The sequence below is a fragment of the Rhinolophus sinicus genome, chromosome 14 (genome assembly GCF_057876585.1).
Source record: "Rhinolophus sinicus isolate RSI-liver-muscle chromosome 14, RSI-T2T, whole genome shotgun sequence".
In the NCBI taxonomy this organism is placed as follows: domain Eukaryota; kingdom Metazoa; phylum Chordata; class Mammalia; order Chiroptera; family Rhinolophidae; genus Rhinolophus; species Rhinolophus sinicus.
The window spans coordinates 25,100,389-25,126,102 of NC_142514.1; the positions used below are offsets into that span (position 1 = coordinate 25,100,389).

Genomic DNA, 25,714 nt, shown 5'->3' on the forward strand with positions numbered 1-25,714 from the left:
CTATGTCCAGATTTCCCCTTTATAGAAGGGCACCAGTCTTATATCTGTATTAGGATCCGATCTCCAAATGACATCACACTCTGAGGTACTTGGGGTTAGGACTTCAACATTTAAATTTGGCGGGAGGGTGATACAGTTTAACCCACAATTCCTATATTCCCTGTGTCTAATTTCCCTTATTATTAACATCTTCCATTGATATGATACATTTGTCACAATGAATGAACCATTATTAATACATTATTATTAACTAGTGTTATTCTTATTTTTAACACACAAGAAAACTTCAAAGAGGGAATGTGACTTGGAAAAGTCTTACTACTAGTGACCTCCCTTCTGACATTACTCTGGTGCAAGCAAAAGAAATCTTCCAAAGTCGTATTAACCTGAAGAGATAATAAATAAAAGATAATTTTCTTCCTATAATTACAACAGTACAGAGAACTTGTTCTTGTTTGCTACATATAGCATAATGCATGTCACGAGTTAAGTGTTCAATAAATTCTGATAGAATGAACAGAAGAATGCTCTTGGTATTTGCTGGACCATGGTATTTTTGGAGAATATACTCACCAATTTACCCAACTAACTATAAAATACAGAGATTGTGAAATTTGTTTTAATGAGAAAGTAAAACTATTTTAAAAATTGTGAAATTGTGTGTTTACCTTTCTGGTAAGCACCGCTTAGTGCAATGTCTTATTTGTGTTTGTAAAACTCAACCTGCCACCTATCCTGAAATCTTCAACGTTGTATGTCAGTATTTTATCCACATTTCACAAAAGAATAAACTGAAATCTACAGAGATTATTACTTTCTAAAAGTCCCCCAAAATTCCTCTCTCATTCCAAGTCACTTCCTTTTGCTGTGATGTTATTAGATAAACTGTGTACTTACAACATCAGAGTGCCAGAAACTAAGTTGAATTTACACCTACATACTTTTTATTCCTTCAGATTCCCTTTAGGAGGTATAATTAATAATAAACGAAATTGGTGTGTAAAATATTTTGCATGCGTTTTATTTTACTAGCTTTTTTCAAGCCGGTGACTTGAGACCTAACTTCATTATTTGTATATATTTTTCAGATTTTTCCAAGCACTGGTTGATTAAATTATGCTGCTTTCTGTGAATATTGTGTAATAAATATGCTAGCTGTTTTAAGACTTCCATATATTTTAATTTTGACTGTGGGAGAAAACAGTTTGATTGAAAGAATGAATAAAGATATTTCCCAGCAAATGTTTGTCATTATGATCTTAAGTTATTTAATATTTTATCTGGTACTAAAAAAATAAAGAAAAAAGCTTTATGAAACTGATTCCTGTGTGGAAATAAGGCTTGAAATAATTAGTGCCCCTCTGCATGCAAATGGAAAATACATACATTGAATTTTTTCTGCCTTTACAAGTTACTGAGAGGTAATATGGTGTTGTTCCTTTATAAAATGAAACACGGAAGAGGTGGAGTTTGCCATGTCATTGGGACAAGAAACTAATTCACTCATTGAAGAGCTGGAATGAAATGTGACCTCTTGCTGTCGCTGATAGAAAGAAGCTAGCAGCCGTGTCCTCACCCTGATAGGATTCTGTAGCAGATCCCTGATTCATTCTGGGAACTCGTCTTTCCCAGGTGAGGTTGATGCCTGAATTTGGTGTAGGTGGATTGCCCCCGATCCAAGTGATGAATATTTAAGTATTGTCAGAAGGTAAGTGGCCAAGTCCTTGGTCAGCTAATATCAACTTTCAGACAGATTGGCTAGTTTTTATGAAGGAGTAGAATATGATAGGAGTCTTAAATGACTTCTTCTACAGTAAATTTCAGTGATAGGATGGGGGTGGAGGGCTGATCTTTTTTTTTTTTTTTTTTTTTTAAGATTTTATTGGGGAAGGGGAACAGGACTTTATTGGGGAACAGTGTGTACTTCCAGGCCTTTTTTCCAAGTCAAGTTGTTGTCCTTTCAATCTTAGTTGTGGAGGGTGCCATTCAGCTTCATGTTGTTTTCCTTTCAGTCTTAGTTGTGGAGGGCGCAGCTCAGCTCCAGGTCCAGTTGCCGATTTTTCTAGTTGCAGGGGGCGCAGCCCACCATCCCTTGTGGGAGTCCAACCTGCAACCTTGTGGTTGAGAGCCTGCGCTCCAACCAACTGAGCCATCCGGGAGGCAGCTCAACTCAAGGTGCCATGTTCAATCTTAGTTGCAGGGGGCGCTGCCCACCATCCCTTGCGGGACTTGAGGAATTGAACCGGCAACCTTGTGGTTGAGAGCCCACTGGCCCATATGGGAATCGAACCGGCGGCCTTCAGAGTTAGGAGCATGGAGCTCTAACCGCCTGAGCCTGAGCCACCGGGGCCAGCCCCCTGATTTCTTTTTTAAGAGCAAAAGTTTAACCCTTTTAATTCCACCTTTAGGATATGACTGAAGTATGTGCAGACTTCTATGTTTTTTAATCAGTTATTTTATTTATGAAAAAATAGGCACAGAGAGGTAAAACACTTCCCCAAATAGGGTTTTGGTTTTATTAGAGGCATTAGTTTGTTTTGGTAAATTTCTCTTATCTAAGGTGCTTGAACGCTTGTTTGGTGCTAGCGCCATTGGCAGTGAAAAAGGTCAGGTCTGCCTTTCCTCAGAGGTCTTGATATTTTGGAGTGGCAAGGTGGTGCTGGGAGAGAAGAAAGCAGCTTGCAGTAGCCAAAAAAGAGGCTCGAGCAACATCTGTTATTTTAGTTGATGATTGGTGCTTGTGTTTGAAAGGAGAAAAGTGGAGAAAACTCTGAGGTAGGATGGACTTCCTGTTAGATAGACAGGAGTCCGTAGTCCCCACCCCCACCCACAGAATACAGGGCAGCTGGTGGCTTTTGGAGATGAGCTCTGTCAGGACAGGTCTGAGCAGCCCAAAGCGGTCAAAGTGGCAATACTATTAGAAAGGAATTATCCCTTTTCTTCGAGTTTGAAGTGACAGCAAAAGGTCATCACTGTTTTTTTCTTTTTTTGTTATACAATTTTATATGAATTTTTTAAGAGATAGGTAACTAACTCTGTTCCTGTTTGCTACCCAAAGAAATATTAAGGCTAGAAAAGGGAGAACAGAGATGGACTTTTGGAGGACTTGGAATTGAACCTTTATGGATAAGAGCTGGCCCTGTACTTCCCACATTGGCAGTATTCTTGACCTAGGGAAAAAAAGCTCTTTTATTGTTATAAATGATCCATGTGTCCTTTTATATCAGGTTTGCCATTCCTTAATTGCTGTACTTGTAAATGACTTCAGAGCTTACCCTCAGGGTAACTTCTTAATGCTCACTTCAGAAAAATTATCCATGTGTCTGGATAGCTATCATGAGGTGTGTGTTGTTTTTTTTTTAAATATAGTAAAAACAATACACAGAGTTGGACCTGTTGTTTCTGCAGTTACCCTGACACAAGCCTCAACGGCCAGATACTGTTTCTCTTGGGGTGTGGGTTTTATAGCAGTTCTTTAACCTTCCCTTACTGAACACAGAGGACTCCTTGTGCTGAACTGTTTCTGTGAAGTTTGCCAAACTGCTTCCTGCTTGAATTCTCTTTCTAACCTAATAACAACTATTAGGAAGGACAGTTGAGAATTTGTTTTGTAAACAGGTCTGTTAGCATAAATGAACTGAAATAGTGCTCTCATTAATAAAAGTTATTTTCAGGGAAATCACTAGTAAGACTTGCGTAAAAGCACATTGGAAAAAAATGACAATGTCAGATATTTCCCCAAATGCCAAACAAACCAGTTGAAGTGAGTTCATAATTTTTACAGTGGATTTTGGACTCTGTAGAGTTGGAAGCCTTAGCTTTTTTGGTTTGCTGATCGAAAAATGTAGTTTATTAATATGTATTTTCTCTCCTTATTTTCTCAGCTGTTAGGAAGTCTTCACACTTCTAAAAACAAGTTGATGAAACAGCCCACAATAGAATTGGTATTTTGGATTACTCATGTGCTATAATTAGGAGATAGTTTAATGTTGCACTTTGGAATTTACTTTAAATGTCTTTGTACTTAAATTGGAGTGATTGTTATTGCTAGTAAATGATTCTCCTTTTAGACTTATTTACAGAGCACACATGGAGAAGCATGTAGAGGTGAGCCATTTGGGTCCCTTCATTGCGTGTTTGTGTTTTTTAATACAAGGATTCTCTGATATTTTTAGGGAAAGGGCATGGGAAAATAGTGGCAGAGACTCGTTATATTCATCCAAACTAATTAGGATTTTGACCATGAAGAGAGCCCACCTGCCGAGTTGATGATTTTTAAAGCTGGATGATGGGTACACTGGGTTTCTATTCTTTTCTACTTTTGTGTGTGTTTGAATCAATACATAATAAAAACATTTAAAAAAAATAGAGCCCAGTTGGCTCTAAGGCTGGCCCTTCTTAACCTTCTTTAAAGTTATAAAAGAGCAAAACAACTCCATTGTAGTAAGGTTCCCTGAAATGGACTTTGAGTAATTAAAATGCAGTTTTATTTATTTAGGGTCATGTGGAAATTACAACACTTGATCTTAGCTAAAAGGCCGAGAAGCGATAGGAAAATTACAATTTTAGATTTTTAAAATATCTCAGAAGTAGGTAAATGTTTTGATTTCAGATTGAAGACAGAAGAGTCAACACCATTAACTATGAATGTCAATAACTTTCTTTTAGAATAATATAGGGAAGTCATCTATGAAATCACTAGCTAAAAAAAAAATTGTATATAAGGTGAAAAGCAAGTGCTTTCATTCTATCTGCCGCATTTTTTGTGTTTCCCTTTTCCTGCTTTCTTCCTTTCCATACCTTTCTTCCTGCTCTGCAGAGGTAACCACTGTTAACAGTTTGCTTTTTGTGTTTATATACATATGTTTTATATGTACGTCTGTACCTACGTAGTACACATTTTTAAAGCAAGTTTTACTAAATTCCATGTAATTCAATATTTAAAGTTTGAGAATTTTAGTACTAAGCTCCAGAATAATCTTGATTTTATAATACAGACAAGGGCAAGCCTTTTACTATATCTTTAAATTGTTTAAGCAATAAATAAAATTGTCATTCTTCCTAATGGACTGTATCTCCACCTTTAGGAAGGTGCTTCATGCACAAGTGGGTATTCTTCTCTGTAAATTTTAAGACCTCAGAATTGAAATTAGTGTTATATTTACTGAATTATTTAATAATTTGAGAGTGTCACTTAATAGAGTAAATATAAGAAATGGGGTCTCTGGTTTGATTTCTTCAGGGATATGGGTGGGGTGTGAAGCCTTGGCAAACTGTTAACCCTAGAGATATCCACAGCTGCTCTTGAGTCTGTTTCCTTCTGTCACTCCCTCTTACACAGGAGAGGATAATCTCAAGAGAAAAGTGCAAAATAGTAAACATGGTTAATATTTCCCCTGAATTCTGCTTTCTTCACCAGCCGGAGGCAGAGGGCACACACCGGGCCTACTGCGGTGCCTACAGTCCTTTAGAAATGCTTAATGTCCTTCTTCGTTAATTTTTGCCTCTATCTTTTCTTTATCTCAGTCATTTGTGTCTTTCACCAAAAATCTTGTGCTTGGCCTTTAGTGACTGTTGAAAGCATGGTTATCTTGACTGGGCTTGGAAGCAGTGGTTTTCACTCTAACCTGGCACCGAAAAATGAAGTGTGTGTCCCTAATACTGAGATCAGTCAGTTTGGCCCTCTGCGCCTTTGAGTAAGATGTAGAAAGGATAAGAATGATCTCAGCTTCCAGTTTAGCAGTAGTGAATAGGGCTGTGGTACGTATTTATTTTCTTCCTGGACTATATTGTTAATATTTGATGAACTGATCTTTTATTATTCCTGCTGATGTGGTAAGGAGAACGGAGAAGGAAGACAAAGTTTGAAAGCGCCTTTTCGCTTATCAAATACCAAGTGTTCCCTCCATGGCTAAGCTAAGCACTGTGCAAAGACTGAAGGTAAAATGGAGAACAGATCAGACATGATCTCTGACCAGTTCATATTGTAGCCTCTTGGGTTTGGTATCCTGAATTATTAAACATATTTGATAGGACTCTTGTGTTACCTAACAGTCATCAAATATAGTGCCATCGAAAAGTGTGCTGTCCTCTTGGCAGAACAGAGACAGTCTTTAGGCCTGGGCAAGGGACAAGGGAATGGAGGGCCCATGGGGTCAGTCCTCAGGGACCTTTCCTATTCCGTCAAGTTTATGTTAGAGACCCATAGATAGGTGAGACTAATTTAAGATCTATTTTTAAAGTAGGTGTTAGGCGATCACAGTTGAAAATCAATTAATGTAATCCATTGTATCAATAAAATAAAGGACCAAAACCATATCATAATCTCAGTAGACTACACATAGTAAAGACTTTTTTAAAAAATCCAAACTTTCATAATAAACATATCAATAAACTAGGAATAGAAATAAACTTGCTCAGTTCGATAATAGATACCAATGAAGAACTACATTATCATCATATTTTTAAAGGTGGAAGAAATACTGAATGTTTTTCCCCCAAGATTGGGAACATGACAAAGATGTCCACTCTTGCCACTTTTATTCAACATTGTGCTGGAGGTTCTAGCCAGAGCAGTTAGGCAAGAAAATGAAATAAAAGGCATCTAACTTGGCAAGGAAAAGGTAAAACTCTTTTTGATATGATATGACCTTATGTAGAAAAACTGAAGGAATCCACTAAACTATTGAAGTAATAAATGAATTCAGCAGGGCTACAGGATACAAGATCAGTATGTTAGGTTGGTGCAAAAGTAATTGTGGTTTTTGCAATTTTTCAACCTTTTAAATCGCAATTGTGCACCAAACTTACTTATAGTGGAAATGAAGAATTGTATAGCTGCTTTGGAAAATAGTCTGGCAGTTCTTCATAAAGTTAAGCATAGTGTTACCGTATGACTGAGCAGTACCACTCCTAGGTGTATATACCCAAGAGATGAAAACACAAAAAATACATGAACGTTTATAGCAGCACTATGCATAATAGCCAAAAAGTGGAAACACCCAAGTGTCCATCAGCAAATGTGATATATCCATACAAAGGAATGCAGTACTGGTAACATGCCACAACATGTATCAACCTTGCAAACATGCTGAGTGAAAGAAGCCAGTCACAAAACCCCACACAGTAGGAGATTCCATTTATACAAAGTATCCCGCAAAGGCAAATCTCTAGAGACAGAATGTGCTAAGTGGTTGCCTACCACTGTGGGGATGGGGGTGCACCTGGAAATCAGTCTGTCTGTACAGCCTGGTGTAGGCGAGCTCTAGAGCCGGGAGTCCCCTCAGAAAGAGGCTGGTGTTGAGCTGCTCCTCTGCGAGATGGATGCTTTTCCAGGCAAGGACCGTTTTTGTTTTTTTTTACCCTTGGTCATTAATGTTCGTGTTTCTTGTTATTAGTCTCTTGTTACACAAAGCTCTTTGTTCGCATCAACTGGCTGTAGCTTTCCTAGTTTAGGCTCTCTGAAATCATCTGTAGCAGAAACATTCCTGCTGTCTTTGGCAAGGGACTTCTTTTTGCACTGGAAGTTCTGAGACAGATTTCAGGCAGAGCCTATTTCCATGTTTTGCATGTGTTATGAGTTAGAGAAAGGGTGGGGAAAGAACTGTTGGCTGCTTTAGTTCAGCTAAACATCTCAGCTTTGCTGGTTTAAGATAACTATGCTTCAGAGATTGATTTTGATTTTTAACTGATCAAATTCACAAGAGACTGATGAGTGGGGTATGACATGGGACTAGCTGGTGAGGTCTGTGTTTGAATTCTGGACTTCATTAGCTGTGGCACTTTGGGGGGCATGTTAACTCCTAAGTCCTGGTTTCCTCTTCTCCAAAACAGGTACATGACGTTGTACTTAAGAAGGTTTGTGTGTATAAAATTAGATAATGCTGAAGGTTCGTAGCTCCCTGTCTGGCACATCTTAGGAAATGTTAGCAGTTATTACAGATAAATAAAAGTGCCAGGGAATCAATTTCCGATGGATATGAATCTACCAGGAAAGCCAGTGTTTGCCTGGGGTAGTCTCTTCTGGTAGACAGGTCCATCCAGAGACCAGATTCTAAGTTAGAAGGGTGTTTGGTGAATATATTCTAGATATAGAGCAAGAGGCGCTGGATGTTCTTACGTAGGAAGTCCATCAAATCAGGGTAGCTAAACTGTCCTTGAGGAAATAATGTATCCGGGCCTCTCAGGAAAGTCCCAATTTAAAATCCTTTTCCCCATTGTCAACTTAAATATTCTGTAAATTGTACATTGCTGGATACAAATGTCACACTCACACCTCCAGCCTGTCTCAGCCAGAAGCAGGGTAAAAAACCTTTTTGTTTAATGATATGCTAATTTTTAGGTTTGAATTCTATGGTTCCCCTACTCCTCGATGGATATTTTTCTTTTGACAATTACTATGAGGCATTAAATCATAGCCTTCTCTTTCTCTGAACTTAAAGAAGATGCATATTCTTTATGCTTCAGTTTCCCCCTTTCATTATTTATTTCAGTATTTATTACTAAAACTTACGCGTTTATAAACTCAGGTCACAGATGTTACACATTTCAGTGTTTCAGTGTATCTTACAGTATTTACATCTTAGAGACTTACCTAAAAGGATTCTGTCTTATGTTGAGATTTTTGCATTTTTTTTTTTAGCAACAACAAAACGATTTATTGAAATACATAAAAATTATAGATTTATTTATTTTTTAGAGGTGATAAACATTTTCTTAGATTTATTAAGTTTTTTTGCATTTCTTTTTGGAGGGTTATTTTTGGGGAAGATTTCCATAAGTGACTGTTTTTATCCATTGTTTTGACCGTTTCCTTTTAGAGGGTGATATTTATTGCTCCTGTCTTGAAATTCCTTGGGCTTAGATTTTATTTGGGTCCTGTAACCCAAATTAAGCAGATTAAAATAAATGATCATTTGTAATATTCCTGCTGCCTTGAGTTAACACCTGGCTTTTCTAATGAGCCTTTGGAGTAAGAATTAGTAATAAAAGTTTCATGAAGTTAATGTGTTCTAATAACCTAAGAAGATAACGGCACCTCTATGCTAGATTGTTGAGGTAGCTGCTGTGTTAATGTTTATCAGACTACCTCATACTTCGTTTGCTCTCAAATTGGTTGTAATATGGACATTGAAATGAGAGTTACCATGAGAAAGGCTCTGAATATGCTCTTCAAGGTACATGAGATCTCTTGGAGAAATTGAATATCCTGTGAGGCAGTAAGTTTGATATTAATGCGAATGAGCAAAGGACAAAGAGTGGTTTGCCCAACAAAGCCCTGTACAGACATTAAATTACAGCAGTGAAGCCATTCAAAGCAGTAGTTAGGTGTAGGTACCAGAGATCAAACTATTTACCAGTAGGCTTTAGTTCCCTGGTCCAACTCAATTTCCATACTCTTCAGTGGTTTGAGAGAGCGTTAAAAACTTCGTTTTGAATTTATTTTTACACGTTAGGATGGCTGTGTATCTGTTTGATGTTATTTTCAGGTTATAGTATGTTTGCCTTACATTTTTATTTGCTTGACTGGTAGTAAATCCTCTTTCTATAAAAATAAACAGTTAAGAATTTTCTTTGAAGACCTTTTGAATATGAGCCTAGTATTCATAGATTGAAGGATAGTTGTATGGTTTCTGTGTAGCCTGGCCATTTAGGACTGCCAATGTTGGAACCTCAGGGTGGCCCTTTGAGACGCTTTATTTGGCACTACTTAGTTTTAGGAACCCAATCTCCTGCCACATATAACTGCTCAGTAGGCTACCCTCAGGGTTCCAAACATGGGGCAAACTGTAGTAAATACTCCCAAAATGTTCATCAGACACGTACCATGTGCCAAGCACAATGCTGGCATAGTCAGTAGGGATACCAAGAAGAAACTTAATACGGAATGAGAAGGGGGAGGAGTAATTTAATTCTTCCTTATCTTTGAGAGTTGTTGATTGAGAGAAGTTTGGTTTTGCCTTCTCTGCCAATATTATTCCTTTTTCTTGGAGTTGAAAAATAAGATCTGTGTTTTTTGTGATATACAAGCCATGTAATTATATATCTTAAGACCTTTGTTTTGTTTTAAGTAAATGCATCTGTTCTTCTAAGAGCTGTGTTCTTTCAAGGACCATTGATCTGCTTGGTAATTAGGTGGTTTGGGTGGAGAAGCCTTGGTCTTTGAAAAGGGTGATGGGTCTGGAACCTATCCTCAAGGGGCTTTGCAGAACAATTTGAAAATGAATCCTTGCTCCAAGTGACAGAATTGTATCTGAAATGCTTTCAAAAGGCTGTTTGAAATTCTACACTTGGGTTTTAAATGAAAGGGGAGAAAAAGAAATAAAACAACTGTTGTATAAATACAAGAAAGAGGAGGAGGACATCCTGCAGCTGAAAAAGGGTTTATGAAAAAGGACTTCAGGGCTTAGTGACTCTGAGCTCACTCGGAATCAACATGTGTGGCTGCCAGAAAGAGAAATGGTAGATTGAATAGTGTCTAAATAGTTCTATATTAGGCTACAATTTGAGAATTACATTAAGTTCTGAGTATCCCAGTGAAGGAGGACAAACAAGAATTGGTTCAATGATAAGCAGGATAATAATGGGGATATGAAACCACATCATCTGGAGAATGTGGGGAAGTTGAGGATGCGTGGAGCCTCCCAGACCCTTAACTGGGAGTTTAGGAGCTAGGTCTTACATTTCTGCATCCTAACATGCCAAACATAATAGATAGTATTGATCACCACTATCAATAGATAGTAAGTATTGATCATTACTGTCAAATAGATTGTAAGTATTGCTCACGAGGTGGATTCTTTTATAATGCTGTTGTAGGCACACAGCTACCTTACCTGAAGTAGGAGATTTTTTTTTTTCTTTTTTTTTTTTTTACTCAAAATAGTTGTGTTTTAGGAGGCACCTTTTTACCTGTGGCACATTTCATAGCCATGAGCTATGTAGGGACTGCACTTTTTCAAAATAGTCTGAACAAAACAGCATGTCCAGAAAGAGTGGGCATTGTTGAAGCAGCAACTTTCTTTTGGGGGAATTATAGTTGGAACAGAAACCATGCTAGGTACACGTAACATGTAAAAGGTGTTAAATTGATTTCCAAGGTAGTATTTGTCAACCTCACTTCCCATTGTATTTTTAGAGCATGAACACAGTAGAAATGGGAAAAGCTATCTGTATATGAAGTTTGAAGGTCTTCACAATAGAATTGAGAGTTGTTTTGAATGAATCTTGGTAATTTAATCAGCTGGCTTTAGTTATGATTGTCCCTACCTTATCCTAAAATATATGTATTTTTTATATGTTTATACATATTGAGAGAAGAGACCTCATATCTTTTGGACACTTCACTTGCCTTTTCATGTGACTTACTCTTTCTTAATCTTCAGATGACAGCTTAAATGCCATCTTGACCATCCTGTCTAAATAACTACCACACTGCATGAATTTGCCAACGTCATATACTCTTTGTCTTCTTAGTACTTACCAGAATTTATGACAATTTTGCTTGCTTTCTTATTTGTCTACACCTCTAGATTATAAGCTCCATGAATGCAAGGACCAAATGTACTTTAACTTACCCTTGCTCACCCCCCGTTGTCTAGATCGAGTCTTCTTGAATGAGTTAAGTGTTTCGTTGATATACTTCGAGCTGTGGTTTAGATCATCCAGAGTTCTTCCACTTAACTCTCAAGGTATAGTGATGTTTTTAAAATTGGTTTCAGTTCACATTAAAGAAGTTGCAGGAGAAGGTGTCACAGTAGTGCCACTCTTGAGTATACTTGCCCCGTCTAGTAAGCTTATATATATATATATATATATATATATATATATATATATATATATATATATATATGTGTGTTAAGTTTGGCTCTCTGTGTATTTAGATGACAACTTTTTCTCTTAATGAAAATTAGCTGTATGTAACTTTACTAACAATTGTCACCCCAATAAACTTTAATTTAAAAAAATTAAAAAATTAGCTGCTTAATTTTCCAATTTCTGGAGGTTGAAATGAGTATTTCCTTTTCCACTAAGTGTTGCCCTTTCTTTTTCTTTTAAAGTCTGATATTGACCACCTGTTGTGTAAGTGATCTAGAAGGATTTTTATTTTGGCTCAAGCTAAAATTGAAAATGGGACAAAGATGTTGCTAGGCAGACAAAGATATATCTCTAAACTTGTGACGGAAAGAAGCCATTCAGCAAGAATGAACCCAGAGAATCCCAAAATACACTGCAGGCCAACCAGAAAAACAGTGTATTTTCAATATTCAGTTTCTATAAATTGCTCATTTACATTTCCACCTCCTATCCCGGAGTAACTTATTCCTCTACCCTGGCTTTGTACAGTGACACTCCTGCCAAAAATCAGCTCCAAATTGCAGTATCTTTGACCTTGCTGGAGCACACAACAGTTGAATCCTTCTGGCAGGATCTAGGCTGTAGGTCTTTGGTGTCCTCATTAAGCAATCTCTTACTCATCACCCTTTGTCTCTGGTTTCCTAGCAGTGTCTCAGTCCTCACTAAATTACGTCTCTGAGATTATGGTTGTTTCCCCTATGAACTGGAGTTATAACAGCTTCCTGGACTTGTTACCTTTCCCAAAATTCTTAAAATCCAAATAAAAAACTGGAATAGAATAATTAGAAACAAGTATCACTTTTTGCTTTGTCTATATCTCTTGTCTCCTTTATCAGCTCCTAAACTCAGTAAGGATGGAGTATACTTAAATTCACTTATTCTACAGATCTGTGAATGCCTTCTGTGTGCCAGACACTGCTCGGAGAGGCAGTATATTAGTGGTTAAGAACACTGGCCTGGAGCCAGGTGGGCTGCGTTCAAATCCCAGCCTCACCACCTAAAGCTGTGTGCCCTTGGTTAAGTTAGGTACCCCATCTCCATATCCCCGTGTGTAAAATGGGCTACGGTAATGCTCTCCTTGAGGATAAAATAAGTTAAAACACTTCTTTTTATTTTTAAAATTTTTATTGGGGAAGGGGAACAGGACTTTATTGGGGAACAGTGTGTACGTCCAGGACGTTTTTCCAAGTCAAGTTGTTGTCCTTTCAATCCTGGTTGTGGAGGGTGCCGTTCAGCTTCAAGTTGTTCTTTCAGTCTTAGTTGTGGAGGGCGCAGCTCAGCTCCAGGTCCAGTTGCCGTTGCTAGTTGCAGGGGGTGCAGCCCACCATCCCTTGCGGGAGTCGAGGTATTGAACTGGCAACCTTGTGGTTAAGAGCCCACTGGCCCATGTGGGAATCGAACCAGCAGCCTTCGGAGTTAGGAGCATGGAGCTCTAACTGCCTGAGCCACCGGGCCGGCCCAAGTTAAAACACTTTTACAGCATTTATTCTTAACAAAAGTTCGTAAATAACAGAAGTAAAACCAGTGAATCACTGAAGTAATAGTTAGTAAAAGTTTATTGTGTACATAGCAGAAAGACAGTACACAAACTGGGAGCACTCAAAAATGAGGAATGAAGCTCGGGTATGTTATAAAGCGGCTTATATAGTGAGAAAGCAGTACTATTTATTATTCACAGTGATTGGTTAGAATATCAGAGTTTTCAGTGATTACTTCATATCAACCTTGAGAAACTGTTCAAGTTTTGTTTTTGATTTCCAGAGGTGTAAGCAAGAAATGACATAGGTCAAGGTCGTCTTGCAAAATAAGCTTAAATTCAGCTTTCTTCGTGTGACTCTACTGGTTTGTCTGCTCAGGGAAATTTCAAGGCTGGTCTCTTTTTATTTTAGCATTATTCTGGGCATTAAATAAGTAAAGATGAGATTTCTGCTAGTGGAGAGCTGAATTGATTTCTCTGAAGAAAAAAGAAGTAAGGTGTTGGATTAGACCCTAGAGAATGACTGAATGGCTACTCTGGTTGGGTGGCCAGGGAACCTCTATGCAGATAGCTTTTGAGCTGAGATCTGAGTAACCAGAAAATCTGTGAAGTATTGGAGGATGAAATGTTTGTTGATTATTATTTTCCCTTCATAAGCCAGGAGCTGCATCACTTAAAATGATCTTTTAAATGATGCTAAGCAGTGAAACAGTGAGATGTGATGGAACAAGCCCGGGAGTTTTGGCCTGGTTTGGCTGTCAACTAGCGCTGTGATCTTTGACAGGTCCTTCTTCTTCCTGGTCTTTGGTGGACACATGCTTTAGCACTTCAAGTTTTTGCTCCTCAGAAGACGCCCAAAGTTCTAGTCGGGTATAAAGGAGAATAAATGAGCCGGCTTGACAGTGTACCTTGCTGACCAAACCCAGCGGTCACTTGTCAGGCAACTCTGAGGCCCTCTGTTCATTCTTGTGGAGGGGGGAAGAAAAGAAAACCAAACAAACAATTTTTTGTTGTTAAGATTTTATTGGGGAAGGGGAACAGGACTTTGGGGAACAGTGTGTACTTCCAGGACTTTTTCCAAGTCACGTTGTTGTCCTTTCAATCTTAGTTGTGGAAGGCGCAGCTCAGCTCCAGGTCCAGTTGCCATTGTTAGCCGCAGGGGGCGCAGCCCACCATCCCTTGAGGGAGTCAAGGAGTTGAACCGGCAGCCTTGTTGAGAGCCCGCGCTCCAACCATCTGAGCCATCCGGCCACCTGGGAGCTGAGCGGCAGCTCATTGACTTCATTCTAGTTGCAGAGGGCGCAGCTCCCTGGCCCATGTGGGAATCGAACCGGCAGCCCTGTTGCCCAGAGCCCACGCTCTAATCAACTGAGCCACCCGTCCGCCCCACAAACAATTTTTTTCATGGGAAAATAGCCCTGGAAGAAGGTTGACTCTTGATGCTAATGACTAGCTAGAAGCAAAATAATGGTTCTTCACTTTATAAATTACTTTAGTCCTATGTTTATGACTTGATATCTTGTATTTTACAGGGTGCAGTATGTGCTATTGTGGTATTAGAATATTTAAGAATACTCTCACAGTTTTAAAACCTTTTCTTTGGAAGTAAATATTAAGGATATGTCGCATGGCTTTAAGGTCCAGGGATTAGAGAAAGGGTCAGAGGTGCCACATACACCATAACCAAGATATTGCATAGGGTTTCTTCTTTTAGAACTTGGAAAGCCTGCCTTAGGCCATCTCAGGTCAGGTAACTTAGTTTGCAAAACTTGTTTGCTTATTGAGAAGAGACTGCACCAAATCATTGCTAGCTCCCCTCATTTTTGCCAGTCTTTTATAGTGTTCCTCAGTTGGAGTTACATGTCAGGTTTTCTGTCTGCTGCTGTGGTTTGGTCTGTTTGGGATTGTACTGCTTAGAAATCAAATCCTCCTTGAGGAAAGGGCAAAGAATGTTTTTTTAAAAATAAGTTATCTGTATTTAAAAAAAAAAAAATGTTTCTGAGTCTCCAAAGAAGTTCAAGTTCGCAAAGGGACTAATTTGTTTGAATCTGTTTTTTTACATTAGGTGTAATTGAAAAGTGACTGACCCGCTCTGCAGAGATGTCAAAAACAAACAAATCCAAGTCTGGGTCTCGTTCTTCTCGCTCAAGATCTGCATCAAGATCTCGTTCTCGGTCATTTTCGAAGTCTCGATCTCGAAGTCGATCTATCTCTCGTTCAAGGAAGCGCAGGCTGAGGTAAGGGGTTGTGGTTGTATATTGATGTAATCATTGCATTGGGTCTTTGAAGATCTTTCGTTAGACTCTGTGAATGGTCAAATGGAGTTGGGGGGTTAACTTGAGGTGGAGGTTTGGGCTGTAAGATATTCCAGGTTTCTTCAAATGCTGCAAATCAAATCAGCTTTGCTTGCCATACTGTTTGCCTAATTCCTTTTCTCCTCTGCCAGCACATACTGTTGCTCATCTGCTTCAGAAGAAAGAGCATTTTATTTTTATTTGAGCTGTGTACCTCAAATCTCTACATCTGATTATTTCTCAGTGAAGTATTTTTGGAGGCTTGAACCAAAGTTTATTTTCATCATCAGCAAAGAAAGGATAGCTAAGAGGATTAATAGTATGCTCAACATTGCAAGGAAAAGAAGTCCTAACCCACTAAAATAAATAAACCTTAAAAGACTTATCAGGAGTCATTTGTGTGCACTTGATGTGCCAGTTACTAACACGCTGCATCTGTTTAGTGAACACATCTTGAAACTAATCTAAAAATCACTATTGTAGACATCACTTTGACTTCTTACTAAATGTTCAAATGATTCTTTAGAATTTATTGCCAGTATTCTTTAATTCAGTCAGTTTTCACACCTTTAGGTGGGATTTCCCTATTTCAATTATGTCTTGGAATAGGATGCCAAACTTCCAGCGTCTTTTCCTCTTGATGTGTTGTGAGTTGGATTTTTCATTCTTTAAATCTGTTTTAATTTTCTTTTGTGAGCAGATGAGAACTTTTCAGTAGATACAAGTTTTATGTGTGCTTTAGGGAAGTGTTGATATATTTAAATACCAAAGGGGGATCTTTACACAACTTCATTCTTTTTTGGCAGAATTGCGCCAGGCAATGAGGTAATTTCTGGGTTTTGCCACTTGGAACCGCTACTGTTTCAGATGAGTCTCTAGAATCCTGTTCTTAAATGAATTATGAAATTTAAAATGAACCTCAGGAAAAGTTGTTATTAAGCTTTATTTTTGATGGTTCCATAGTCTATAGTACTTCTAAAAGAGTTAAACAAATGGTTGGTGGGGTTTTTTCTCTCCTCCTAACAAAAACAAGTTAATTCCTTAAATGAAATCTGTGAGAAGCCTGCCTGAAAATTAATTTCAGACCAGAAGTTGAACAAAAAAGTAGATGTGCATAAATATTAATGACTCAAATATAATGTAGAATAAGAAGCTATAAATTTTGAGTCTCCTTCAAACAAAAGAAATGTTAAGGTTTTTTTCCCTTTTTTAAACATAGCATTACACCTGGAGGATAACAACCACTTCTAGCTTTTTTCTCTCTCCCGTGTTTTTTTGGGCATGCATTTTCATCCCAAACTTTGTTCAAGCCCTAGGCTAGGTAGAGTCTGTCTGTTGCCCAATTGTGTCAGAGTCTATATAAGTAAAATTCTATCCCACCTTCTCACCCTCCCAAAAAAGAAGAGGGAAAACCCACTAAATATACTTACATCTACCTCAAGAAGTTGCTGTCAAGGCCTTGGGCAGAGACTCTTAAGTAAATTCGTACCTTGCACCCAGAGTTTTTTGATTTGGGCTGTTTAAATCTCAGTTCTAGTTCATTTGGTTCTGAAAGGTAACATTTTAAAACTTAATCTAGTAAGTGGAAACTAAATAATTGGTTCAAAAACGAGGCTATACAACCAAAACTGAGACACAAAATTGAACTGACACAAATCAAATTGAAAAATGTTAATCAACTCTGAAGTATTTGTGTGAGCTGGAACTCTGGGCATATCTGTCTGGACAGATCGCTTTATTCTGCAAATAATTTGGCATGGTCATTGACTTAGCAAATAAGGGAAAAATATCTCAGGCAGGCAATATGTGGTGGGGTAGTTCTAGAGCCACTTTATGTGATATCTTACACCTAGAAGATTGCGATTTTGGAGGAATTTCTCCACTAGAAAACATGTTTTTATACTTGATTCTAGTCTTACTTTTGTTTTTTAGAAACAGATAAATTTGCCACTGGATGTTCAATTCTTATTTCTGGCTTATCTGTTTCATGATTTTTTTCCCTTTTGTTTTCCCTCTCCTACAAGGAAAGTGTACTATCCAGAGAGTTTGAGAAACCATGCTTTTAAATTAACTTAACTGCTTGAGTTCTACAGAATTGGAGAAAATTGATTGTTTCCTTGTGTTTCACAGACTGTATCCTTTTAAGTGACTTCTCGTAAATAACTTCATTTGCAATCTGCAGAGACTCATGTTCCTGCATCTGTGCAATGACTGCGGGTTTTGGATGCAGTATGCCACAGGGCCCTCACTAGTAATTGGTGACAGAAGCAGCAGTAGCCTCTGAGGATGGGAACATGAATTAACCCTCCTTAGTGCTGGAGGTGCATGACCTCCTTCAAGTATAGCCATTTAATTGGGTCAGACTCAATTTCATAGCCTGCACCTGCCTCTTCCTCCTTCTTTTCTTATATTAAACTGTTTTCGAATGAAAAGTATGGAAGGTAAGTTTTTTGTTTTTTTTGTTTTTGTTTTTTTAATTGTACTTAAATAGCAACCATTAACAACCAGAAGTATGATGCATGTTTTCCAGTTACTCTTATTCTTGGGGTAGATAAAGAACCTGAGCACCACAGAGTAATAAGTAATAGAAAACCAATCCCATTTTATTTTCTTTAGATTAAATTAAATGTAAGTTTCTTCTTTAAAATACCATTTTGTTTAGTTGTTAAAGCCTGTCACATTTGCTACATGGAGTTATTTATAAAACAAGCAAACACAGGAAATGCATCTGTTCCCAGTCAGGCCTGATATGAGGCCTGCTGATTAACTAAAGAATTTTTATTCTATATGTAAAGAAAATATTTTTGGAAGGAATTTTCTAGTAATTTTACCTAATTCCAGCTAACTACTTAGCAGTAGTGGTTAATGTTAATGATCTATATCATAGTTGACAAGACAGGTGGTATCCAAGAACCCACAGAGGGTTTTTACACCAACAGGTATAGTTCTGGGCTTTTTGATAGAAGCAAAGCTCCCTCCCTGTTATTGACAAGCTTGGCATTCATTGACATGTAATTTTTACAAAGTTAGGTCACTGTTAAATCCCCGTGGTTCTGGAAATGTTCCTTTGGTAAACTAGGGTTCAGTATTTTTAATCAATGAAGAACACAACACTAGACTTCAGGTTAACTTGAAAGATGTGCAGCGGGGGGAGGGTTTTCGTAGTTCCTCTTTGCTTATCAATCGCCTGTGTACTCGGGTGTCTTATAGTCAGATAGTGCCCTCTTGTGGCACCTAAGTAATACCTTGTAGTTCAGCCACAGAAACTGACCTAAATTAAATAGGGAGAACATTTCCAGGTCCCAAGTAAAAAAAACAGTATTTATATGCTCTGCTCTTCTGGTTTTAGCTAAAAATCTTTAAAGTTTTGCATAGATGCATTCTCGAGGTCCCTAGTTAAGTGTTCTTTGGTTTGAAGATACTGTTTTTTTACAACGCCCGGTCTTAGTGGACTCTTAAGAAATGAGCCCTGCACAGAGAGGTGAATAGGGTGGGGAGTAGAGTGTTATAACAGCGCAGAGGCCAAAAGACCTGAGTAGTTACCGGTAGGTACTACAGCTTGCGATGCTTCCTCACTGCCAGTGACCTAAGGACCTGTAAACCCCGTGCCTGTGGAATTCAGAGCAGTCAGTATACTGTATTAAAGTGTCTTTGTTTAGTTTGCTACACTAAGAACATGTCACTGTAGAAATCCATCTCCATTTACAATGTGCTGTAATATTAATGCAGCAATCTCGGTATCTCATTTGTTAAAGAAATTTTTATCTGTATTTTTGTACTTAATATGGGCCACAAGCAGTGGGATTAAATATTTAAGTGTGCACCCCAAGAGCAGGAATTTCAAAATGTTACTTTTCTGTTGGCAGGTTTTTCTTGAATAAAAATGCTTGTGTCAAAAATTCAAACATTTCCTCTCCCCCCATCCGCTTTTCAGTTCTAGGTCTCGTTCCAGATCATATTCTCCAGCTCATAACAGAGAGAGGAATCACCCAAGAGTGTATCAGAATCGGGATTTCCGAGGTCACAACAGAGGCTACAGAAGGCCCTATTATTTCCGTGGGCGCAACAGAGGCTTTTATCCGTGGGGCCAGTATAACCGCGGAGGTTATGGAAACTACCGCTCAAATTGGCAGAATTACCGGCAAGCATACAGTCCTCGTCGGGGCCGTTCCCGATCCCGGTCCCCAAAGAGAAGGTCCCCTTCGCCACGGTCCAGAAGCCATTCTAGAAACTCCGATAAGTCTTCCTCTGACAGGTCAAGGCGCTCCTCGTCCTCTCGTTCTTCCTCCAACCACAGCCGAGTTGAATCTAAGCGCAAGTCTGCAAAGGAGAAAAAGTCCTCTTCCAAGGATAGCCGGCCATCTCATGCTGCCGGGGATAACCAGGGAGACGAGGCCAAGGAGCAGACGTTCTCTGGAGGCACCTCTGAAGATACAAAAGCGTCTGAGAGCTCGAAGCCGTGGGCAGATGGCAGCACGTACAGTGCTGGTAGTGCATCCCGGGCCTCAGCGGTCTCTGAGCTGAGTCCCCGGGAGCGAAGCCCTGCTCTGAAAAGCCCCCTCCAGTCTGTGGTGGTGAGACGGCGGTCCCCCCGTCCTAGCCCTGTGCCAAAGCCCAGCCCTCCACTTTCCAGCACATCTCAGATGGGCTCAACTCTGCAGAGTGGTTCTGGGTACCAGGCTGGGACACACCAAGGTCAGTTTGACCATGGCTCTGGGTCCTTGAGTCCATCCAAAAAGAGCCCTGTGGGTAAGAGTCCACCGGCCACTGGCTCCACATACGGCTCGTCTCAGGAGGAGGAGGCTGCTGCTCCAGGAGGAGCAACCTATACAAAGAGGCAAGTATCTTGTTTCCCCTGCCTGGTTCTGTTTATCTCACCACCTGGCAGTTTAGTTGTAATGTGATCTGAGTTAGCGCTCTGATTAATCGTAATAAGGTAATCCCCATTTCCTAAACTTTTCATTAGCTAGCAAACTTTAAAAGCGTCACCCAAGGAAACCTTAAACTTAACTCTAGCTTTCCTACCTTCCTGAATTTGTATTGCAGCATAAAGTTTCTTTAGACTACTCTGCAATGATGTTTTCACATTTAAAATTTGCCTTGGATTCTACCAATGTAAGCCAGAGAGAACTGTAGAGATTTGTGGGTCAGCTATCAAAAAAAATACGGTCTTTTGTCAAAGTGAATGGCCATTGGAGCTGTTAGACTCTCTAAGACCCACCCTGTGATGGATCTACATGGTGAAGAGCTGCACCCTCGCACCCTCACACCCTCCAGTTGAGGAGACTGGGCACAATGGGAAAGTTCAAGGCTTAGTCCAGGAAGGCCTTGTTGTAAAATCGCAAGGTGGGTGTATGTCCCAGTAGAAGCCATCCGGGCTGCGTGTTAGGACGTGACAGTGCTTCCGTCTTTGTACCCTGGGGGACATGGTGAGTTGGAACCTGAATCTTTCTTTGTGTGATTGGATGGACTGGGACAGCAGAGATGTAACAGGGACGTCACTTTGGGACCAGATTGTCAAGCGGGACTTTACCGGCCCGGCAAGTGGTTTCCCTTTTCCTTTTCTCCTGTTAGCATATTCTTTGATGTCCTGCTGTCCTTTGATTCCGTTTACCATATTAACGTAACTGTAACTTGGTTAGACTTTCTCCATTGACGGTACAAATAAGATGTTCAGAATCTGTACTGTCCAGCCTTCAGTAAGTCCACTTTAAAATGTAAGTTTTTTGTTCCTTGCCAGAACTGTGAATGTCATTAGAAGACGTAGACTTGGGCATGAGCTCTGCTTTTCCATAAGAAAGAATAGCATGATTTCTGCCCCCCTCCCCTCAATTAACATGTATTTTGTCTTTATTTGTGTTTGCAGTATATTTTATATTTAGATCTTCTAGGTGACTTGAAGCAAATTTGAAGTCTCTTTTGAGACTTGTATTTCCAAATGTGAGTTGTATAAAAGCAAAACAGTCCAAGGTTGAACATTCTGTGTTAACTTTGCTGAAAGCAGATTGTAAGTGACTGAGTGGAGGTTGGATAAGACCTTAATTTTTTTTTTCCTAGACCACTTACAGGTAAGTAGGTTTTTGTTCTTTAGTATCCTAAAAATTACTTCTGTTATTTTCTTTTTGGTTGGCTTTTGTAAGACACAGCTCCACAGACCGTATATTTTTCTCTTAAATGCCAAGTTTCTACATCTGTGATGGGCAGTTTTTTTTAAATTACTAGACAGTAATCAAGTAGAAAGCCCTTTGGTAACACGAATCCACAAGACATGTTTGTTCAGAGATTCAAAACTTAAGACCATATAGTGCTATTTTAGATGAAGTTGCTTAAGAAGTCTTTTGTGTGTCTCCCTTGTGTTTTTGTAACTAGGTATCTAGATGACCAGAAGACAGAGAATGGAAAAGATAAGGAACAGAAACAAACAAATACTGATAAAGAGAAAATGAAAGAGAAAGGGAGCTTCTCTGATATGGGCTTGAGTGATTCGAAAATGAAATCTGATCTGTTTGCTCCCAAAAGTGATTCTGAGAAGGCTTTCCGGGGTAGCCAGTCTCCCAAAAGGTATAAGCTCCGAGACGACTTTGAGAAGAAGATGGCTGACTTCCACAAGGACGAGATGGACGACCAAGATAAGGACAAAGCTAAGGGGAGGAAAGAATCTGAGTTTGATGATGAACCCAAATTTATGTCGAAAGTCATAGCAGGTTCAAACAAAAACCAGGAGGATGAGAAGTCAGGCAAATGGGAGGGCCTGGTGTATGCCCCTCCTGGGAAGGAAAAGCAAAGGAAAACAGAGGAGTTGGAGGAGGAGTCTTTCTCAGAGAGATCCAAAAAGGAGGATCGGGGAGGGCTCAAGAGAACCGAAAGTGGGCACAGGGGGTTCGTGCCTGAAAAGAATTTCCGAGTGACTGCTTACAAAGCAGTCCAGGAGAAAAGCTCATCACCTCCCCCAAGAAAGACCTTTGAGAGCCGAGAGAAGCTAGGAGCCAAAGGAGACTTTTCCACGGGGAAGTCTTCCTTTTCCATAACTCGCGAGGCCCAGGTCAATGTCCGGATGGACTCTTTTGATGAGGACCTTGCAAGGTGAGATGCAGTCCTTGATCAGGACTTTAGTGGCCTTAAACGGTGTCTCCCTGAGGACACTCTGGAACCAGGACAGGCCCCTCCTGTATTGCCCCTTCTGTCCAAGTTTCAGTGCTGATACCCTTGAGTCTACCTGTTTTTAGTGGAGAGTGTGTGTCCCTGAGAGATTATGTGTTGGGGTCAGGATCACAGGGGTGGTGAAGCCTGTTTCTTTAGTGACTGACTTTCTGGGTGCTGGGTCCCCTCTGCTGCTTTCTTGCTCTCTGTCCAGCACCACCACCCCTTTATCCTATTTTTTTCCGAATGTGCTTAAGATACCTTTTGCTGTAGAGCCTTCCAGGACAGGATCTGTTTCTCCATTCTTAACTAGGCTACCAAAGTCTATTATTTATAGGCCTTCACCATGAAATAATGTCGAGTGGGACTGGAGGGTGCAGGGAGAGCTTCAGGAAAGGGGGTGAGGGCCAGGCTGTGTGTACTTGCTGGAAAGCCTGTGTGGCCTATTGGAAGTCTGCTTCAGCCATATTCCAGGCACATCCCGCTCTGCTTCATTTTGGCGCTTCACTGAATGGCCACGGCTGGCCAAGCTAGTTGATCTTTTAAAATATATTCGCATTTGTTGTGCATATTAAAACCAGCAGTGACCTTCCCCCCAAAAAAAAAACCACAAAAAAAGCAAAAAAAAAAAAGAGTCACTGAGGTTTAACACTTCATCCTGCCTATTTGTTCCTGTTAAAGATTCCCAGTGAAGGGGAGAGAAGGGTGGCTGGTTAGCTCAGTTGGTTAGAGCGTGGTGCTAATAACACCAAGGTTGCTGCTTCGATCCCCGCATTGGGCCTCTGAGCTGCGCCCTCCTTAAAAAAGAAAACGGAAGAGAGAGATTTTGCATGCCTTTTGCTGTGATGCATTGAAGCTACTTTGAACTTTGGTAGAGGGAAAGAAAGGAACTTTGTGGATAACTTTAAAACTCTTTGAAAAAAACACACATTGCATTTTAATGGTTTAAATGTTCTGACTTTCTGTATATCTTATTACATTGGGCCTCCCTGTGTTTCTTTTTCAGACCCAGTGGCTTATTGGCTCAGGAACGCAAGCTTTGTCGAGATCTGGTGCATAGCAACAAAAAGGAACAGGAATTTCGTTCCATTTTCCAACACATACAGTCAGCTCAGTCTCAGCGGAGCCCCTCCGAGCTGTTTGCCCAGCACATAGTGACCATTGTCCACCATGTCAAAGGTGAGTCGTGGGCTCCTGGGCCACACACTCAGCCTCCTCTCTTAAAAGCAGAATGATGAGGGGGTGTATAGGGCGCCTTCGGGGCCCCTTTATCTTACCGAAAGGGCCTTTGAAGCTAGGAACTGGCTTGAAGGAAATCCCTTCTAGGAAGGAGTTACCATTTTTTAATTACAGAGCTAAACATTCTGAATTGCTAGTAGTAACCTGTGATCGTTGAGAATAGGAAAAATCCTTCACATGAAGGTCTAAAATGCTTGTAAAAGGAGGTGTGAAGAGTGGCTTTTCCTGCACCTCTGTCTCTTCCTGTCTAGCAAGTGGCAGCCTCTAGGGTTCTCTTGTGGTGTGAATTTCTTCCCCACATTATTCTGCCATCTCCTGGGCACATGGAGGTGGGTGGGTTGGGGAATGGCCCAGAGAAAGTGATACAGAAGCTGGGTTGGGCCAGTTACAGATTCCGTCTGAAATTTAAACTCAAGCTGGAGTTGGTGGTGTGATTCAAACGATAGTAAGCTGCAGGGTTCTCTCGTTGTGTCCATGTCCTAAGATCAGGGAGCGACAGTGGTATTCCAGTGCTCATCATGGGATTGTGTCTGAACCAGCCGCCTTTCCTTCCTCTTTTCACTATGTTTGTTGTATGAATTTGACTCCTTTAGTCGCGTCTCTGTGGCTGCGGGTTCATGCCAAAGAGTTAAATATGCCTTTGATGGCATAATGTGTTTTTCTTTGAATCCCCACAGAGCATCACTTTGGGTCCTCAGGAATGACATTGCATGAACGCTTTACTAAATACCTAAAGAGAGGAAGTGAGCAGGACGCAGCAAAAAACAAGAAAAGCCCAGAGATACACAGGTGAGGACCTCAACCTTATGTACTGGAGGTGATCATAAAAGACTGATCATCACTTGTCTTGTTTCTGTGACATTAGGTGCATTTGCAGCAGAATTTAGGGTAACTTCCTGAAGAATGTAGGATAGAAGTGGGTGTTGGTAGTTGTCAGTGGAAAGGACACACTTTGTGCTACAAGTTTCTCATTTGGGGCCTGAGGAAAACAGTGTTTTTGATGTAGATGAACCTCTGTATTCTTGGGAGAGGGCAAGTGGTAACCTGAGTTCACTGAGCTTTCTGTAGGTAGAGAAAACGTTAAGTTTCTTTAAACAACCAGTGTATTTCATGTATCAGTTTTTCTTTTGGAAGTATTTGCAGTGCATAGGGGCCAAGGGTGGGGAAGCTTATAGAATTATGTGAACGAGTTTAAAAGCCCAGTAGGTTTCAAGAATATCACATTTGGTTGTGGGAGTCTATTTAGCAAATAGGGACTTTGTCTAGAAACAAAGCTGGCCTTATCTTTAATTCCTTAATAGTCAACTCTTTCAGGATAGGATGTAGGAGAACCATGTTTGTACAACAATCTTGGATTTAGGGTCTTTTGGGGTCGTGTACATGCCAGGCAGTTGTTTCTCACCCAGACCTAATCTCATAGGTGCATAACGGGCCATTACATTCTAATTCCCAAGATGAAAACTGCCCTTTGAGGTTAGCAGGCCATATAGATAGTCTTGATGTGAACTTGAAATTACAGATATGTCTGTAGGTGAGTCTGTCTTCCTGGATGTAACATTACTGGGAGGGAATAATAAGTTTCTTCTGTTTGAGAAGTTGGGATTTATTTTGTGTGTGGATGTGCACACATAATGGGAGAATGTACGTATGTGACCAACATGTATGTAAGTTATGAAACATAATAAAAAGGAATGCCTGTGATTCCATT

At 39.8% G+C, this 25,714-nt stretch overlaps 1 protein-coding gene across 3 annotated transcripts in view; it reads left to right on the plus strand.

Annotated features, from left to right (window-relative positions):
- THRAP3 (thyroid hormone receptor associated protein 3) overlaps positions 1-25,714 on the plus strand; it is a 71,856-nt gene that overhangs the window by 38,061 nt on the left and 8,081 nt on the right. For 2 of the 3 annotated variants that reach the window (XM_074334402.2, XM_019726531.3), the window contains exons 3-7: positions 15,399-15,570; positions 19,562-20,464; positions 21,997-22,710; positions 23,774-23,946; positions 24,684-24,795. In XM_074334402.2, coding sequence (XP_074190503.1) covers positions 15,434-15,570; positions 19,562-20,464; positions 21,997-22,710; positions 23,774-23,946; positions 24,684-24,795 — 2,039 coding nt within the window. In that variant the 5' untranslated portion in view covers positions 15,399-15,433. Of the gene's footprint in view, positions 1-1,461; positions 1,633-15,398; positions 15,571-19,561; positions 20,465-21,996; positions 22,711-23,773; positions 23,947-24,683; positions 24,796-25,714 lie in introns of all 3 variants that reach the window. The other variant, XM_019726532.3, reaches the window with a different exon arrangement.